The sequence below is a fragment of the Beta vulgaris genome, chromosome 7, assembly GCF_026745355.1.
Source record: "Beta vulgaris subsp. vulgaris cultivar EL10 chromosome 7, EL10.2, whole genome shotgun sequence".
In the NCBI taxonomy this organism is placed as follows: Eukaryota; Viridiplantae; Streptophyta; class Magnoliopsida; order Caryophyllales; family Amaranthaceae; genus Beta; species Beta vulgaris.
In genome coordinates, this window is record NC_079208.1 from 10,377,600 (window position 1) to 10,396,626 (window position 19,027).

Here is a 19,027-nt window from a genome sequence, read left to right on the forward strand (position 1 = left end):
AGGAGCATGCTTAGAGGAAGCTTGCACAACCCCGGATATCAAGATCAAAGAGGAAGGTCAAGGAAGTATCAACCAAGCATAAAGGAGTTCATGGGGCCAAATACAAGAAATTTTGGAAGGATTTACGCACAAGGGTCAACTTCAAATGGTCATAACTTTCAGCACACAACATTTTTAACTGATTCAAGTTGGAGATGAAATCTTGGCTCAATAAATTTCCAACGAGTGGTCACAAGTTCAAATCTGATAGAAAAATGAGTGAAATATGGCCATTTCAAAATGAACTGTCGAAAACTGAAAAAGTGACCCGAGCACTCGGGCCAACTAACCTGCCCGGGTCAGATTAAGGAAAACTGAAATTTCAGTCCCACTAATCTGACCCGCCCAACTCAACTTTAACCCGATCGCTCGAGTCACTCCAACCCGCCCCGGTTGCTGGGTTTTTCCGGAAACAAACTTCACTTTATTCTCTTGTGTGCAGGTTTATCTTTGTAATTTTACTTAGTTTAGTTTAGAACTATATACTCCTCTCATTTAAGAAAAAGCTAATTTACATTATATTTTAATAAAGTGAGATTTGAAATTCTTAGAATACTAGGAGAGAGAAAATCCCATATTCTAGAGAGAGAAGTGAGAGAAACTTGTTTAAAGCTTGGAATTTGAAGAATCTAAGAAGGAAACTTGAAGATTTGGAGGCTCCTTGCAACTTTTATGTGAATTTCTTACTCTCTCTCATATTCTATTTCTTTATTTTCTCATTTTTATGTCATTTTCACTCTATCTACTTGTTCATCTTAGATTATTATAGTTCATGTTAATAGTTATTAATGTCTTTTAGTTTATAATTTATCATGATTTGTGAGTAGCTATTTTTTTGGGAAGGGTTTGAAGTCATTGATAAGTTCATGAAACTCTAAATACAACATTGAATTTTGACTTGGGATAATTTTGGCTAATGATTTGGCTTTTTTTATGAATGTTTGCGTGGCTGGCCATCATAGGAGCTCAGGTACCCTTAGTGAAGGATTGAGAGATGAAGTTAAAGGGTGTCTCAAATCGATTATTAGGCTTAAAGGACCATGAGAATGGGGACTACATAGCCTAGGGTACTTAGTTTGTTTGTTTAAATTCATCATGTTTATGGATATACTTGGTTGAATGCCTTAGCCGTGATAATTGATCTTTGGTAAGATACTATGCCAATCTAGCTACCTCGAGAGAGTAGTTAAAGTACCAATAAATGAATGATTCTCCTCAATTGATCCCCGTTGTTGATTCCTGTTGTAATTGCTTGGTTTATGAATGCATGAGTTAATTGATGGATGTCCCTTCCCAATGTTATTTTTCTTATTGTCTTTTCATTTATAAATCTTCAAAAAGAACATAAACTTGGCTTAGCTTATCATAAATCGATACTTATTAGTGCTTCCCTTAGTATTTGTGGATTCGACGTTACTTGTCCTATATTGGGTAGTTTAGGTATCTTTGATGTGTTCACAACGAGCGCATCAAAACCGTTACAACAAGTGACATTTTACGTAACGAAACCGCTACTCCAAGTAGTGCTTTCCTCCATTAACCGCTACTCAGTGTAGCGGATTCCTTATCGATTAATTGCTACTTAAAGTAGCGGTTTACTACGGCGAAAATAAATATAAAATATTTTTATGGCGTGCTGTCGTACGTGGACCGCATAGAGGGAATTAATTCCAACTTTGGCTGATAGAGGGAATTAAAACTCCCTTTGACGTTATATAGGAAAAAAAAATTATGTTAGTTTAGGTGATAGACTGAAAAATCCTTCCACATATAATGCGAGGTTTTTTTAACCGATACATCTTCTACATGTTGTGCCCTATCTAGGAGGATTTTGTAATTTTTTAAATCCAACTTTTTTAATCAGCAATAGTTGAAAGATTATTTTTTCATTGCAACTTGCATTTTGTTTGAACGATGAACGAAGGTGCAATTTTTTTTTCTTTTGAAAGGAAGGCGTAATTTGTTTGAAGGAACGATCCTTATATTATAAAACTTTTTTTAGAGGTGAATATCAGAATGTCATCTATATTTATAAAACCAAAAATTGAAAACTTACCGTGACATCAAACGAGTACTTTCTTAAACTGTTATAGTTTTTGCATCAGTAGTTTTTGACCCTAATTTCACACACACATAAAGTTTCAAGTTGCAATAGCCCCCCGGCTTGGAAATCTGCATTGCAGAGAGGAGAGAGAAAAATGGGTAGCAAAGCAGGGTCGACACCATCAACATACTCCCCTTCTACTCAAAAAAGCAAACACCAAAAACCCACTTCTACTTCTATTCACTCTAATCAACTTCGTTCTGACGGCCGTGGTTTTTACCAGTGTAGGCCTGCGTGTATGTTTTGTCACCCTTTTCTTTCCTCTTTCTGCACTTTCTTAAATTATGTTTTTTTTGCAGCATGTGTTGTGTTATTCCAGCTTCATCATGTTTTATTCTTAATTCGATACAAGTTTTTTTCTTTTCTTGTAAACTATATCTGGGTGTTACAATGTTTTTTGTTTTTGTTTTTGATTATCTTAGATGAGATTGGAGAATGGGGGTAAAGCGTTTACTTTAAATTAATGGACGTTTCTGTAATGATGTATTAAATGTCCAATTTAGAGGGGAATTGGTTAAGAAAGCGCCCAAATTATCTATATATTCTGCCATTACTTTGTGTGCTAGATGAAGTATGTTCATTGTACTCAATATTTCGTAATGTGGGACGAATTTAAGCGTTTGCACTGAAGAACTCTGTCATAATCTGGACTTTTTAAGGATTTTGGTTTAATGCATCATGCATGGTTTGGAATGTTACTACTTTGGATGGTACTTTGTCTAAAATTTTAGTTATCAGCATCGGTTGATAGAAATGCCATTGTGTTTTAAAGTCCGATTTTCAACTTCTATATGCTTACTGCTTTTGTATGCTTTATCACTTTTTCCCCTCATTTTGTCGGATTTACCCTTGTTAGACACTCAGCACTCCGATAAGGGTATGTTATCCTTATCCCACCCTTCAATTTTCATTGAGATGGTGTTTGCAATGTGAAAAATGCATCAAAAGTCTTCTATAATCAAGAATATTTTTCATGGATGCAGTGTGTGTGTGTGTCTCTGCAACCATGTCTAGAATTATGGCAGTGTCCTTTGTTCGAAATATGGAGGCTTGATGTGCTCGTTTGCTTGGCACTTGGATATGTACCCGTACACTCTTACCCATTTTTGAGTACATAGTTTGCGTGAAATGTTAATTTTATGGGTGTAGCGGCTGAAATAACATGCCTTGGTACGGGGCAGGGATAGGCGATAGAGAGGTCAAGGAAACACACTGCACCTAAGACTGCCCCTGAGAATGTGCAAGGCACTTTGTCTTTGTCACCGAGTAATTGGAGAGGGATGAGTGTGTTGGAGAGAAGAAAAAGAAAAGAGAGTAGAGAGAAACCCAGTCATGGGTGAGCTTCATCGATGACGAAAATTCAAAGTTCAGTTTGGCTGTAATCTTGTTCAAGGAGCAATTCATCTCAGTTTCTTGGAACTTTCTCCTCTCTTTCATTCTTGCCAACCCCAGAAACAGCAATGATGTCTATTAGGTAAGCACTAAGCAGTTTTGTAGGAACTTTAAACAATTGTTTGATATCTAAATCGATGGCCACATCTTAATGAAAAAAGAGCTGATCCAGATAGGATTCCAGATTTTCCTGTTCCATAATGTCATTCTATGTATATAGCGATGGGAAGCTATCTCGTGTCCCTTTCCTTCCCTTCTTCCTTTCTAAGCCCAATAACTGAAATTTCATCCAACGGACATACATCCTGACCAAAAGAAACACTGCAAACCACTACTCAATGGACCTACCCATTTTTCATCCTGCTTTGCCAGTGGCTGTTTTATGAATTATCATGCAAACTTCTTGATGGTAGAAGCTGTTTACGAGATTGTGTGCAGGCAAGATACTTTAGATGTAGTGATTTCTTCCATGGGTTCGAGTCAATGTTTAGGCTTGGATTAATTAACCTTTAACTTCTGCTTGACTTAAGAACAGGTTGTGTATTGTGATGGACCTCCTTTTCATATCTTTCAAATGTAAATGGAAGAATTTCTTGCTGACTTTCAACCTCACCTACCAATTCACTCACCCTTCTTCTTCCTTCTCCCCTTGGAGTAATTTATCATATTCATCCCTGCTCATACTTCTCCTTTGCCCCCCCCTCTACCCTCAAAATTTCCTTCTTTTTTTTATTTATTTATTCTTGTTTGCTATCTATTTCTTACGAGTAATATTATCTACTCTTAAATTAATTTGTCTCCTATTATTCGCTGATATTGTATGGGTAGTCTCTCTACTAAAAAATTAGTTTGCCTTGTATTTATTATACGCCATAGTTGGAACCTGTGGAATTTCTCTATCTTGGCACTGTACTTGACTAACATGTTTAAGCTACTTTTATCTTCCTTGTATTATTTCATTCATTATACCTTGACTGTTGACAGTTCATCTTCTTTGGCAAACTTTATTGTAGAATATCATCATAATTGAAACAAACGTTTAACCTAGCCTTTCTGATGAAGCTCCCATCTTTTAGTTGGTGGGAAGGGGTAGGGGTCTGATATATGAAGCTATTTTCGTGCTAGCAGTCAGTAGACACACTTCTTGATTTACACGAATTACACCTTTTACTGGTCATGCATAGCATGCTGCTAGTCCATAATTAATAAGAAACAAAAGATAGTAAATTTTGAATTCTGGTTAAGTCTATTATAAATTAGTGACTTCATGACTCTATCTAAAAATTATTGTCTTGTGGTAACTTGACTGTATGACAATTTCTTGTGATAACTTCACTGTATGACATTCTTTTGATAACTTGACTGTATGGCATTGTCTTTTTGATGACTTGACTGTATGTCATAGTCTTTTGATAACTTGACTGTATGATAACTTATTCAACTTTTTTTTATTATAATCAGACTTGAAGACTGGGGCTGTCAATGCTGCTGCTGGTTCTGCTTATGCAGAATTTGGCAACACCAAGGTCATTGTATCTGTGTGAGTACATCTCTGCCTGCACTTAGGCTACATAATTATTTCTTAAGTCACGACTTCTTTACTAAATTCTCGTTTCCAGATAAGAATCCTCGGAATTAATTTCATCGATGCGATGTATTTTGATTCTTTTTCCTTCAACCCAGCTTTGTTTTGCACATAGTCCAAAAACCTAGACTGGTCAGAAGGTTAATGGTTTAATTGCATGTTAAGAATCAAATGACTAGTTATTTCTTATTCTAGGATTTTTAAAATGATTAGTAATAGATTGGAGTAATCACTGATTTGCAGCATTTGATTGTTTCCTTATGGAGAGCCCGACAGTTTGTGTTGATGAGTCCAAGCTTACACCTTTCTGGTCTATACGAAAATCTGGTCCAGCCAGGTTGTTTGGGTCACCATCTAACTGGATCATTTGGTGTCCTCGCACGACGAACAATAATGAAATTGCCATAGCTCACTGAGCCACACTCCCTAGTCCCATTTATTGCGTGGGAATGCATATTGAATGGAGTTGTGGAATCTGAAATAGCTCCATTTGTCATTGTGAGTCAATGAGAGGCGTTTACTAATGTTTTTTGATGGTTCATTTTCATAACAGGAAATGTTACGGTTTTGATAATTTGTTTGAATCATTAATAAGGTAGTAATTCATAGTGTGCATTTGTGCTGTATATACCAAGGAGGCCAGGAGTTACTATTATCCAGCATTTTGTAAATTAGCTGTCTACTGGGTTGAGATGGTAGGCTCTGCTGATAAATCTGTTGAGTCCTTGACTCCTCTAGATCAGGGGCTACTGTTAAGGTGGTTTTGGGGAGCATGATTTGGATTTGATATATGTAGTGCTTCTGTGGGAGACATATGAAGCATTATAGCTGGTACATAAAATATATTAAAGGCAGAGACTATCATCCATTTAGTTTGTCATTCGAGAAAGTTGGTCTAATTGTTTGATTACACTGATCAAAATTTGTTGACTTACCATGCTGTTTCTTCCTACCTGACATGCCATTGTAGCTTAAGGTTGCTTTAGATGAGACAAACTGATAGTGAGGTGCTGCTGCCTCTTTAATTTCAATGTTCGTAATCCGCTACACAAGATGACAAGATTGGCGAAAAACATTTTCTTGGGAATTAGTAAACCACTGATGGGGGTGGAAGTGATACCACACTATCTGAAGATGAAGAAAAAGAAACAATTTATTTGTTTGTTTTTTCTGCTCTTTTTGCTGCTATTTTCGCTAAGACCCATAAACTGGAACGGATACAATTTGTCACTGACCGAACTGAACTGAAAAGTTCGATTCAAAGTAAGGATCAGACTGAAATGGGATTTTTTCCATGGAATGAATATTGTTTGTATTCATCTATATACTGATATACACACGTTATGTGTTAATGTATTTTGAAATTTTACACCAAACAATCCTATGTTTCAGCTGTTTCTCCCAAACAACTTTCACGTTTCCACCTCTTCCTAAGGCAAATGCCAACTTGTAATCCATAATTAAACTTAATGATTTCAGAGACAACGTTACTGCGGTAAATACTCCTATATAACTACCCTCTGCACCACATTCATTACTGAAAGTTTCATTCAAATTTTATTCAACTAGAGGGTTCTGTCCTGCCTACTGCAGTTAAGTTCTTTTAGTATTAGTAGTAAAAGTAGGGTTTAATTAATGTGATGTTCCATTATAATTCGCTGCTATAATGGTTAAGTGCTTTATCTGAAAAACCAATAAGAAAATTTCGTCATCTCTTCAGCAAGTTTCCTAATTTCATCTGTTGCTGAAATACCGCATTCAGATTTCGCATTGTAAATAGTGTTAATTGAAATGTATGCCTTCACAACTGACATACCCTAAGTGTACACGAAATATTCTGTTATTTTTCCTTTTCTATTTGTGGGAGAAACAATGACATGTATTTTTGTTACTTCAGATTTGGACCTAGAGAAAGTAAGAAGGCAATGATGTATAGTAATACGGGCCGGCTGAATTGCAGTGTCAGCTATACACCTTTTGCTACCCAAGTTCGTGGCCTGGTAAAGGATTTTACTCAAACACCACATAGGTGGTCTATATTCCAACTGTTTTGATTTCTTGCTCTTGAATAGTTCTACTCGTTAACTATAATTTACTTTGCTGTCTTTAGGGCTCAGAACATAAAGAGTTTTCCTCAGTGCTTCATAAAGCTTTGGAAGGGGCTATAATATTGGAATCATTCCCAAAGACAACAGTTGATGTTTTTGCATTAGTTATGGAATCTGGTGGAAGTAAGTTGCTTTAAGAATTTCATCTAACTTCAGAACCAAATTGGTTATTGGTCCGTGAAAATTGAAACAGGTGTACTGGATGCTATTCCTGTATATTTCTCTATATATATTTCCCGAAATAATGGTAAATTTCTGTTTCAATAGGGGAAGGCTAAGTATTAGATTGTGGTTCAGGGACAGATAGATCTTCTCAGCTAACGTTGTCATGGTATTCTTGTACTTGATCTTGTTGATGTGTTCTAGAGCATTATTAGGTCATCATTGAATTTCCAAAGATACCCTCACTTAAAAGGAGTGATGGAGAGAGGACTAGCCGACTAGATGGAACAGAACTATTTCGGAGTTTATTTAATCATGCTTAATCCTATATGCTTTGTTTTTTAATGATGCATTCATATAATTTTGATACTTCCAGTTCAAAATAGTATGCATCCGTGGTCAAAATTCAATGAAGTTGATCATTACTTGTAAAACTATGTAGTGAGCTATAATGTGCTCATTATGACATTTATCTGAAAAAAATGTTTCTCGAAGATTTTCGTTTCATAGTTATTACTGTGAATCTGTGATGTAAAAGTTACATAGAAAAGGGTCAAAACAAATAAGACTGTTGTATGAAATTGTTCTGGCTCTCCTCCCTCCCCCTCTCCTTCACCCTCCATATTTCTTCCTTGTGTAATTTCTTTTGTGGACATGAGGATTGATGATGGATGTCGGTCAAAGTACTAGATTTTCACAGAATGAATATGGGAACGTCTAAAATAAATGTCTCATGTGTTTTGATCATTTTGCTTTGTGGATTGGCTATTTGGCTCTTGCGATATAATGAAAAAAGTCCACGTGAGCTGTCCTTAAGTTTCTTTATTTTTGGGAATTATTATTCCTCGAATGCTTATGCAGTCATGCTAGTAAGAGGAAATTTGTGAATGTAATGGAGGTAGAGTTATGAAGAGATAACTGAGGGTACATATATATGTGGCTCATCTGTCTGCATCCCATAAGTAGGGGTTTATAATTGTTTATAGTGGATGTCCGTGTTTAGCATTGTACCAAGCTCTTACTTCACGATTGGCTGGCTATGAAGCCTCTTCCTTTTGGCACTTGGCTTTTTGGCTGAAATTATTTATCCAATTAGTGTTTCTCATCATTTATCATCTTCCTCGTTTGAAATATATGGCATCACTCTCTTGTCGTTTATTTCCCCCTTATGTAAGGTGTGCTATGCTGGCATCAAACTCAACTTTCCAATTTTTGCCGGTATTAAGGTTAGGTGGTCAATCTTTGGGTGACCTAGCAATTTATCGCTTCCCTGAGATTTGAAAGCCCACAGCCATCTGTTAAGAGCATGCAGATGTGATTCTTGCTTGATTACACTGTTTGTTCATCTGTTGATTGTAATAGAAATTTTGTAATACACTTTTATTTCAAAGTCGCTAGCCTCTTTGGGAATAGTGATGGGTGGCTTGTATATTATCGTTATAAGAGTTGAACATGCTATGGTACTTGTATCTTTTACGTTAGCCTTTTTAACTCATAGACCACACTATATGATTGAGGTTGTTAAAAACAAGACCTTATCTAAACGAGTAGAGATAGTCGGATATCATCTTTCCTTACATATTTCTCCCCTTTCTCTGCTTTTAAGATTCTGCATTTCATGTCAATAGGTGATCTTCCGGTTATTATATCGTGTGCCAGTCTTGCTCTAGCTGATGCAGGGATCATGATGTATGATTTGGTTGCAGCAGTTTCTCTGGTATGCATCTGTCACATATTTTCTCATTTCACACTGACTGGAAACTATTTTTTGTTATCTGAACATCTTCTTTTGGTTTTTGCTGTAATTTGTTGTGTGTGGCTTTGATGACCCCTCATATGTAATATTGTCTGAAATATAGTGAATACTTTTTTTTATCCCCTCAAAGAAAAAAAAGTATTCACTAAGTCATATATCAAGTGATAGAAGATCAATCTATTTGTATTTTTCAATTGGAAGGATAAGATTGACTGTGCTACATTATTGTACAATTGTATATTCTTTTGGCCTATGGGCGTCACCGGTGCAATGCAATGGTAAACTTTAGAAAATTTAAAATTACCTCATACAAAAAAATGTTTTGGAATTTTAGGCCTAGAATAGTCCATGTTGATGACTTGAATTATGATAAAATACCACTTTGCTGACCTGCACTTTCATATATTTCTTTGGGTCACCTGACCTTGGAGTTGGGATCTCCTTTAGAAAGGAAATGTTTCATGTTAGATTCTATAAGAATCTTAAGTTTTGCACTTGGTCATTGAGTTGTCAATCTGAAATGTTTCATCCTTTACTTCCATAAGGACGTAGTAGAAGTAGAAGATTCCGAATAGAGTTTAACATGATGCTTCACTTTCTTTTAACTTTAATCTTATTGAGTTGATGTCTTCTACCAAAATGAAACAAACTCATATGAGGTCAAGTTGCCATAGATTAAAGATTGAAATATGCAGGTCACGAGATTGGAATATAGTTGTAGTTCAGACTACAAAACATAAATATACGCTGCCAACTTAGGATGATATGGACATCAGTGCAAATGATTTACCCTTTTAATTGTGTGATTTTTGTTATTTGTTTCCTATAGTGGTTGGCTGGTTGCATATCATGCTATATCATAGAAATAGAAGATTCCACCAACTTATCCTGACGGTGGGAACTGGTTATGAAGTTCAGCTAGAGAGGCTGTTCGACAAAGATGAGCTATCTAGGGCTGATGGTTTCACAGAGGTTGTTTACTAAAATTGTTTGGATGTGGTTAAAGATGATTTGTTTGAGATGAAGGTGGTGTATGATTATGAAGTCTACCTGTCATGTTAGTTCCTTAAAGTAGTTTGGGTTAAAGACTTTAGTCCATCTAGTGTACTCACAAGTATCTGTAAGATTTTGGCCAAGGTTTTTTTATAACTATTTGAGTGTGGTATCCCCTAGTACATATCTGATAACCACAGTAGATGTGTAGGTAGGTAGATAGACTCTGGATGTCAATGTGGTGGCTGATGAATTGGTGGATGATTCTTGTAGTGTTAAGCAATCTGGTGTGCACTTCAATCTCATTTTTTGAGAAAGCCTAATGGTTAGGGCTTTATTTTTTAGATAAGGTGATGGAGATTGCGAATTCTGAATCTAGGTGGAAGAGATGAATCAGGGCTTGTCTTTTATTTTGTCTGTCTCACTTAATGTTAGTTATGGGTGGCCTAAGAGATGGTTTGGGGTTATTTAGCTACTTGCGTTTGAGGCAGGGTAATCCTCTTTCTCCTTTTTTGCTCACCTTGATGATTAACGTCTTGAGTAGGATGCTTTGTAGGGAGTAGAGTTGGGCTTTTAGATAGAAGTCACATAGGAATGTAAGGGGTGGAGGTGTCTAACATTCAGTGTGCTAATGGTGGCGATGATACTGTTTTTTCCATGTCAAATAGGCCTAATGTCTTGACTCTAATTGTCTTGTTTTGATTAATTTGTAGGTTTTGTTCTTTGGTTAGGTATGTCACAATTTGCCTCTTGTTGACCTTGGTCTCTCTTTAGAGGGTAATCAACGGAGGAATGGTTTTGAGACGTGTTTGTAGAGAAAGTTTCTCGAAAATAAGATAAATGAAAGAGGGCTTATATATCCCCTTTTTTTTAGGGTCGGGGTAAATTTCTATGGGATCATCTTAGTAGTTGGGCAACAAAATGGTGTCTAAAGGTTTAAAGCGGTGTTACATAATTTACTCCTACCCCCCACGGACTATGTTGCAGTTCTTTCCCTCCCAAATGTGGTTCGCACGCGTGCCAACTCAATGGGATACGCAAGCCAGTTTGGCTAGATTGGCGTACCAAAATCCAAATGGTCATTCTGTTAGTTTATATAGGATGATTGGATGAGAAGAGGTCTTAGTCGAGGGAAATTTTAGAGTTAGGGTTTGAGAAAACAAACCCTAATTCCCTTAATTAAGCGTGAAACAAGAATATATTTGTAACAAAATGTTGTGGCTTTTGTTTGGCAAGTTGTTTCGAGCATACTGATGTAGTTTTTTGTCACTATGAGTTTCTGGTAGGTCTAGGTGGTCAGGGCACCATCTCTGACACCTAGTGCAAAACCTTCTTCTTAATTCTTTTCCTGTCTTTCTTCTTTTACTTTGGGAGTCACGTCATTCTCCTCTCTTTTGTGCCTTTCTCCCTCTAAGAGCATGTACAATAGGGCTCTTGAGGACTCTCCAAGGAGAGAGAAATTGGGGAGCTACTTCTTACCCATCAATTGAGATATAGTTTCTAATAGTAGCTTGAAGAAAGAGAATAGTGGAGAGTTCATTAGAGAGCTGTTACCATCGTACATACTCTAAGTAATTAATATTGGGTGGGTAAAAGTAAAGTCACATGGCTTGTTTCAAAATAAAAAGAAGAATAGTCACGTGGTAACTAGACTTTTCAAATTGTAAGTAATTAATATTGGAGAGCTGTTACCATCGTACGTGCGGACTTTAACTTTTGAGATTCTCTTCTCTTATGCACCTTAGAGTGTCCTTTAATTCATTTTAATCTATGCAAAACAATGACATATAAGCCCCATAAAGTGATTACACAAAAAATGTATTAATTTATGATCAAATTGAAAAAAATGCATGAGCGTAACAAATAATGTCCCAAAGTAAATTATCACCCCAAAAATCGTACAAAAAAAGTACCCCTACTATCCAAAATTCAGCCACGTATTGAATTGTGTTCTTGTATCCGTTCCGTGATCCGAAGCTATCCGTGAACTATGTGACATCTCTTTAATAAAAGTGTCCAAGTTCTTTGCCTTAAACTTCTTTTTTTAGTTGTATACTTGTATGCCACTTTGTCAAGTGTTTTTTTAAAAAAATAAAAAAATCATATAAAATTGCGATTTATGGTGCGGTTTCGGTTTACAATAATTAAAACCCAACCCAAACCGCAGACCGCAGTTTACTTGAAATCATAACCCAAACCCCAATTTTAAAACCGTAAACCAACTCAAACCACGAAAAACGGTTTGGGTTGGGTTTGGTGCGATCCAGACCGCACTCTGAACAACCCTATTTGCTGTTGAAGAACAAAAACAAAAACCCTTGCAAAAATCTACAAATGGCCATATTTTTTTAAAAAAAAAATACCAAGTGAAAAAAAAACACCAACTCTATTTTTCCGAGCTTTATAAGTAGAGACCTGTTTTGCTATACTTTTGACACACTTCATTTTTCTATAAAAAAATGGGATAATCTTATTCTTTCTTGATCACTCTTAAGAGAGAAAAAAAAAATGAAATATGATTGTTGAACGGGGTTATAAAAGAGGAGTAAAGAGGATGATATATTCTTTTTTTTATTATTTTTTGAAGTTGCGATATATGATGTCTAAGTGTTAAATTGGAGCAATGAAGGAACATATTTCAATCTCTAGAGTTTAGGATTAGTTAAAAGGAAGATAGAGTAGATAGAGGTAGGGGTGTTAATGAGCCAGGGTGGCTCGCAAACTGTTCGAGCTCGGCTCGGTCAAAGCTCGGTCAAAGCTCGGCTCGGGAGGGCTCGACTCGAGTTCGAGATCGGCTCGTGACCTTAGCGAGCCGAGCCTGAGCCTAGTAGAGTTCGGCTCGAAAGTTCGCAAACATGTTCGTAAAATGTTTTAAGATAGGCTTTATATAAAAAAGTATTGTCCCACATCGATAGAAAAAGTAAACACCAACTTTGTTTTCCCTATATAATCTTATTACCCTTTAAGTTCATTTTAATTCTTGTTTGATTTGTCTTATTTTATAATGTTGGACAATCATTAAATATGCAAAGCCTAGAAACTTGGATTAGCATAAAATTAATTCTTTTATTATATATAATTCTATCACCTTTCTTCTACCCATATTGGGAATATGAGGAATAATGCACAGTGTTTGTGAATTATTTAATTAAATTTTATAAGTCCCATATCGGTGAGACAAAAGCAAAATTTCACATCTCCAAATATAAAATGTGCATGATATGGAAAACATCTCCTTTGTTGGGATTTTGAAAGTCCCACATTGGGGAGGAAGCAAGAGTAACAAGGGACCTTTTGTATTATATGGGCATGCATAGATAGGAGTACAATGGAGGGTTGTTGGGCTTGTCATATTTAATGAAAATTAGCCTAACATCCATAATTATAAAGAGTTTGACAAAACATAATGTTGAGCTTACTTAGCTAAGGTTTATAAGTCCCACGTCGGTGAGGCAAAACCAAAACTCTATAAAAGGCACATGATAGAAAAATCTAAAGCACCCATTTCTTCTTGTTCTCGCTGCTCACTATAGAGCCTAAGTGAGTTCCTTTGTTGGGATTTTAAAAGTCCCACATCGGGGAGAAAGCAAGAGTAATAAGGGACCTCTTGTATTATATATGGGGTATAGATAAGAGTAGAATGTATGGTTGTTGGGCTTGCATTATTTAATGAAAATTAGCTTGACATCCATACTTATAAAAAGTTTGGCAAAACATTGGGCTATATCTAAAGTCTTGGATAATGTTAAGCTAAATTTTCTTTCAATTTTTTAAATTTTAATTTCACGAGCCAAGCTTCGAGCCGAGCCGAACCTGGTTTTGTTCGTTTCGAGCTCGAGCCGAGCCTAAATTTTTTAAGCTCGACGAGCTTCGAGCCGAGCCGAGCTCGAACTCATTCATTCTCGAGCCGAGCTGAGCCTGGGTATGTTCGGTCTCGGTTCGGCTCGTTAACACCCCTAGATAGAGGCATAGAGCTCAATAGAGAGAATCATTCGAGGATTTAGTAACATTGGACATAAAGGAATTGCCCATTAGTTAGGATTTAGTAACATTGGGTCAATTGTATGGAGTAATGGAGATATTGACCAAGACGTCACTCATAGGATACTTTCAGAATGGAGAGGGCCGAGGAGCAACTAGTCAGAACGGGGAGGGGAAAGGAGCAACAAAGATTTCTGTGTACGTAGTGTACCTTAAGGATAAAAGGAAAACTCTATAGGAAAACTATCAGACCATTATCATATACGTCACATTTAGGAAACATCATAAAAAAATTAACACCAATAATCCCAACTATTGGTGACCTTTTAAAAATAATCTCAACAAATGATTAAATCAAAATAATTCCAAGTTTCCAACTACTAGCATACCATTCTCAAAACACATTGTTCTTATCTTTAGAACCGTCGAACTTTCTTTTAAAGCGCTTTCTCTGACCACTCCCTTTTCCCTATGATCTAAATCTCTCATCTTTGTTCATATCATCCATAGCTCATCACTAGGTATTACAACTTGCACCACCACCATCCCCTTTATTGCTCATTGATCACCACCACAATATGACCACCACCACCATCACCCTAAATAAAAGGTCTACTTGTCTCTCTCATGGACCTTTGGGGTCCATTGATATATATATATTTTTTGATCCATATAAGCCACGAAGGCAGTACAAAGGGTCCATTGATATATGGTAGGACGAATGGATATGATGACAAGGATGACTCATAGTAGTGCTTGCAAAGAAAATGAGAGTACCAAATCATTGAAGTGGGTTGAAAATCATTGAGGGGGAAGGTGATTCGAGATCGAGATGATAAAGCATAATAGAGATTATGGGTACCAAATCAGAGAAGAGGGAGGGAAGAAGGCAGGGTTCCAGTTACCAGAGATGAGGCGATGAAGGGGCAAGCGGAGATGTTGGGCAATGGTGGTGGTTGGTTTAGGGAGGTGTTTGGGTGGTGGCCACCAGGAAAACTGGAGGAAGGTCAGGGATGGGACTAGAGATTTTTTTATTAAAAAAAAAAGTAATGGCAATCAATCAATTAGAATATGACATGTCACTTCTTCAACCTGCTCAGGTTGACAAAAAGTGGAGACTGTTTTGAGAAGGTTGTCCCTATATTTCAGATTGTTTCGAGTTAATCAATTGTTGAGATTATTTTAAGAAGGTCACAGTAGTTGGGATTATCGGTGTTAATCTTGGAAAATCATATTAGGAAGATGGATATGTGGGAACTCCTGAAGTGATGGAATTTCAAACAAAAGATATTCGAAAAAGAGTTGAAGTCGTAGATTTTGAGGATATCATAAAATAGAACTGGTTACGATGGTTTAGGGATGTGAGAGGTCGACTAAATGATGCACCGATTAAGACAATGGAGTTGGGATATTGGAGATTCTAAAAGGTAAGGTAGACCAAAGATGACTTGGATCGAGGGCGTTTGAAACCATATGAGAACATAGGTCTGCAGGAACATAAATGCTTGATAAAAGAGAATGGAGGCAGATGATCTACGTGGACCACCGCCAAAGATAAAATTTGACTCATGCCTACCCCAACCTATTAGGATTCCTTTGACGTTGTGGATTCATTTGTGCCTTTCGTGCCTGCATAAAGGGGTGAGACTCCTTAACTTTAATCTTCCATTGCCCTCACATGGAAATCTTGTGGAGTAGGTGGGGGCTGGTTTAATCTAATTCTTTGACATCACTTGTCAAAAATTGTTAAGTTGAGAAGGCATATATGGCTGTATAAAATTGGGGAAAGACTTTTTCATATGGTGAAGTTTCTACATGGTAAATATTCAGTTCTTCATGTCTGTTTCTTTCTCTTCTTTTTGTTACTTCTCTAATTTTTGTCTCTCTGATTTTGTTGCTGTTGTAATTTTGAAGAATTCTTCTGCACGCACAATCTGCAGAAAAGGACCTGCATTGAAAGATTTGAGTTTTCATTATTATTCTGATCATATATATTTTTTTGTAGTCTTCTCTAGGGATCAATCTCATCATTGATCCTCTTCTGGATGAGGAACGCTCTCAAGATGGAAGCTTGATGTTTACTTATATGCCATCCCGTTCAGAGGTTACACAGTTGGCTATTACCGGAGAATGGACAACCCCGAAAATTCATGAGGTATAACAGTCCATTTCCTTTCGTGTGTAATTTTGGATATGTTACCTGCCCATCTGTTAATAGTGAGTAGTGACTACTCAATCCTAGTAATGCTAGTGGTAGACCAGAATTAATGTCAGCTCGTCAAATAGTTTGCTTTTCACTTCTTGTGAAGTTGCTGACTGTTTCCTCATTACAGTCAAAAGGGTCTAAGAGGAAGCAATTCTATGAAGTTTTGAGTTTAATTGATTTATGTTGCTACATATCCGCTACTGCCACCAATACCAGTGATACCAATGTTGCTTGTTTCCTGTCAATGCTTTTCTAAATACGCCTTTAGAGGGAATTGAGTGCTTTGAGCTTATGTTGCTTGCTTGTATGCAAAATGTTTCTGCGGGAATCACTCGGTTACTGATACTTGATAACTGAAATTAGGGAATGGAGCTCTGTCTTGATGCCTGCAAGAAACTCGCCAAGATCATGAGATCGTGCTTGAAAGAAACTGATTCTCCTTCAGATGAGTAGTTTGATTCATTTGCTTTGGCAAGTTAATCTCTTTTCCATTTTAAATATATCTCTTATGCTAACCCATGAATTTTGGTTCCCTTTTGTCAAGATGGGAGTAAATTCATTGTAGGTGGATTTATACCATATCCCCATTTTTGCCCCCGAGTTTTGAGATACTCTCCATCACATTGTAAATACCATGTCTTCAAGTAGTTCTAGGCGGAGAGGGTTAGAAACTAAATAGAAAGGTAACTAGGTAAGGAAACAAATTTGGTACAAGACAGAAGAGAGGTTTCTTGCATGGAGCTATCTGAATCTTTGGGCATTAAGTTGGATCCCTTTCACGTTATATATTTTTTTAATTTCCTCGTCTTCTACTTTGTAATATATCTTGAGATTCATGAAATTTTGCTATGGGCAGGGGCGGATCCAGGATTCCGAATTTGGTGGGGCACCAAATTACAAAAGAAAAATCATAATATCATATTTTAAAACAATGCAACACTTTAATTTTCACAACCTTAATAGATAATATTAAGTATTCAATACTATCTCCATTTTTAGTATATCTTACATATTGACTTTCACATTCATCAACAGATGCAACTTTTATTTTAATTTGTTACTAAAGTTTATAAAAAGCTGATATAAATTCATTTAATGTAATAGAAATCAAAACCAAATTTTAAATAGTAAAATTTATTTTTAAGTATTTCTAAATAAATCTTGGTCATAATTAATATATTTGAATAATGTCGAAAGTCAAATTGTTGCATTTATTTGTAAATGAAAGAAAAGTAATTGTTATATCACAAACAAAAAAAAATGGTTAAAATTAGAGCTAGAATTCAGGGAGATGGATACTATTTAAAATATGAAATGAAGATTCAAAATGGAGAAGAAAAAAAAATGCTAAAATAAAGAAGAGAAAGAGTAAGAAGTAAAAAAGAAAAAGAAAAAGAAAAAACAAAACAAAATAAAAAGAATTAAGCAAATAAGAAAGAAAAGAAAGCAAAAATTGCGTGTAAGGGAGTCGAACCGGCGATCGTGGCAACAGCTAGCCATTACAAGTTACTAGGAGAACCACTGGACCAAGTTGCTTTATATGCAATTACTACGCGCGTTTTAATTTTAACCTATTGTAAAAATCTGCTTGATATTAAAAGTAAAAAAAATCCGAATTTTTTTTTGGTGGGGCACGTGCCACCCAGGATCCTTAATAGGTCCGCCCCTGGCTATGGGTTTGAACTTTTTAAAGGGTAAATGTGTGTTTTGCTTCCTTTTTATCTCTAGCTCAAGGACTTCAAGGTTCAATACGAGGTCTTTAGAACTTGTGATTAACGACAGTTCTATACAAGTTTTTACTGTTTGCAACTTCGAAAGTCAGGTCTAGTTTTCCGTAAACAAAAATCTTGCCTTACAGGCTTACATGAACAGAAAACCCGCTAAATTAGCTCTTGTTTGTTACCTTTTCTGTTTTCAGTGTTTTTGAAACATAATACAGTAATATGGTTTTTGCAAGTGGTTGAGACTTTAAGTCATTATATGATTACATATCTTAAAAACCAAAATTTGGAATCTCGCAAACAAAGGACCCTTGAGTAAGTAGTCTAACCTAATGAGCTTCTACCTGAGTTGATGGTTTTTTTAATACATGTGAAAAAATTATTGGCTAATACGTCGTTACACCAAAACAAAATGAATGAGATCTCTGAGCCAACAACGACTACGAGAGAACTATATAAAACAAACGATGTCCATCATTGTGATGGAGGGGGGAATGTAAAACTTTCAAAGGTAAACATTTGATTTTGTCCAGACGGAAGCATGCACTCCTAAGTCCTAAGTAAGTTGAAGATGCCCTTTTTTGTGTTCCAACATTTGCATTTTCATGTTTGAACCTCATTAACTATTAAGGTACTTAATTTGTATAAAGAAACTAGGAATAATTGTCTTAAATGACACCAATTATAACTTAAGTGTAATGGAGTTATACTATATAAAGCGACTTCATAAAACAACACCAAATCTCACAAAATTGACTTGATCAAAGGCCCAATTCAGACCTATAAGAATAATTGTCTTAACTGACTCCAATATAACTTAAGCGTAATGGAATTATACCATATAAAGTGACTTCATAAGACAATACTAAATCTCACAACCCAAATGACCCGACTCAACCCAACTCGAATCCCACCAAATCATGTAAACTTGACCTTGATCGAATAGAAAAAGATTCATCAAATCAACATAATCTGTGATG

The 19,027-nt window shown here is 36.1% G+C and overlaps 1 protein-coding gene across 1 annotated transcript; it reads left to right on the forward strand.

Annotated features, from left to right (window-relative positions):
* Nucleotides 1-2,147: 2,147 nt before the first annotated feature.
* LOC104898661 (exosome complex component RRP41-like) lies at nucleotides 2,148-17,134 on the forward strand. Its single transcript, XM_010685767.4, has 7 exons — nucleotides 2,148-2,379; nucleotides 4,997-5,075; nucleotides 7,018-7,120; nucleotides 7,231-7,351; nucleotides 9,019-9,107; nucleotides 16,126-16,275; nucleotides 16,690-17,134. The coding sequence occupies exons 1-7, from the start codon at nucleotides 2,238-2,240 to the stop codon at nucleotides 16,777-16,779; spliced, it is 774 nt and encodes a 257-aa protein (XP_010684069.1). The 5' UTR covers nucleotides 2,148-2,237; the 3' UTR covers nucleotides 16,780-17,134.
* Nucleotides 17,135-19,027: the final 1,893 nt, after the last annotated feature.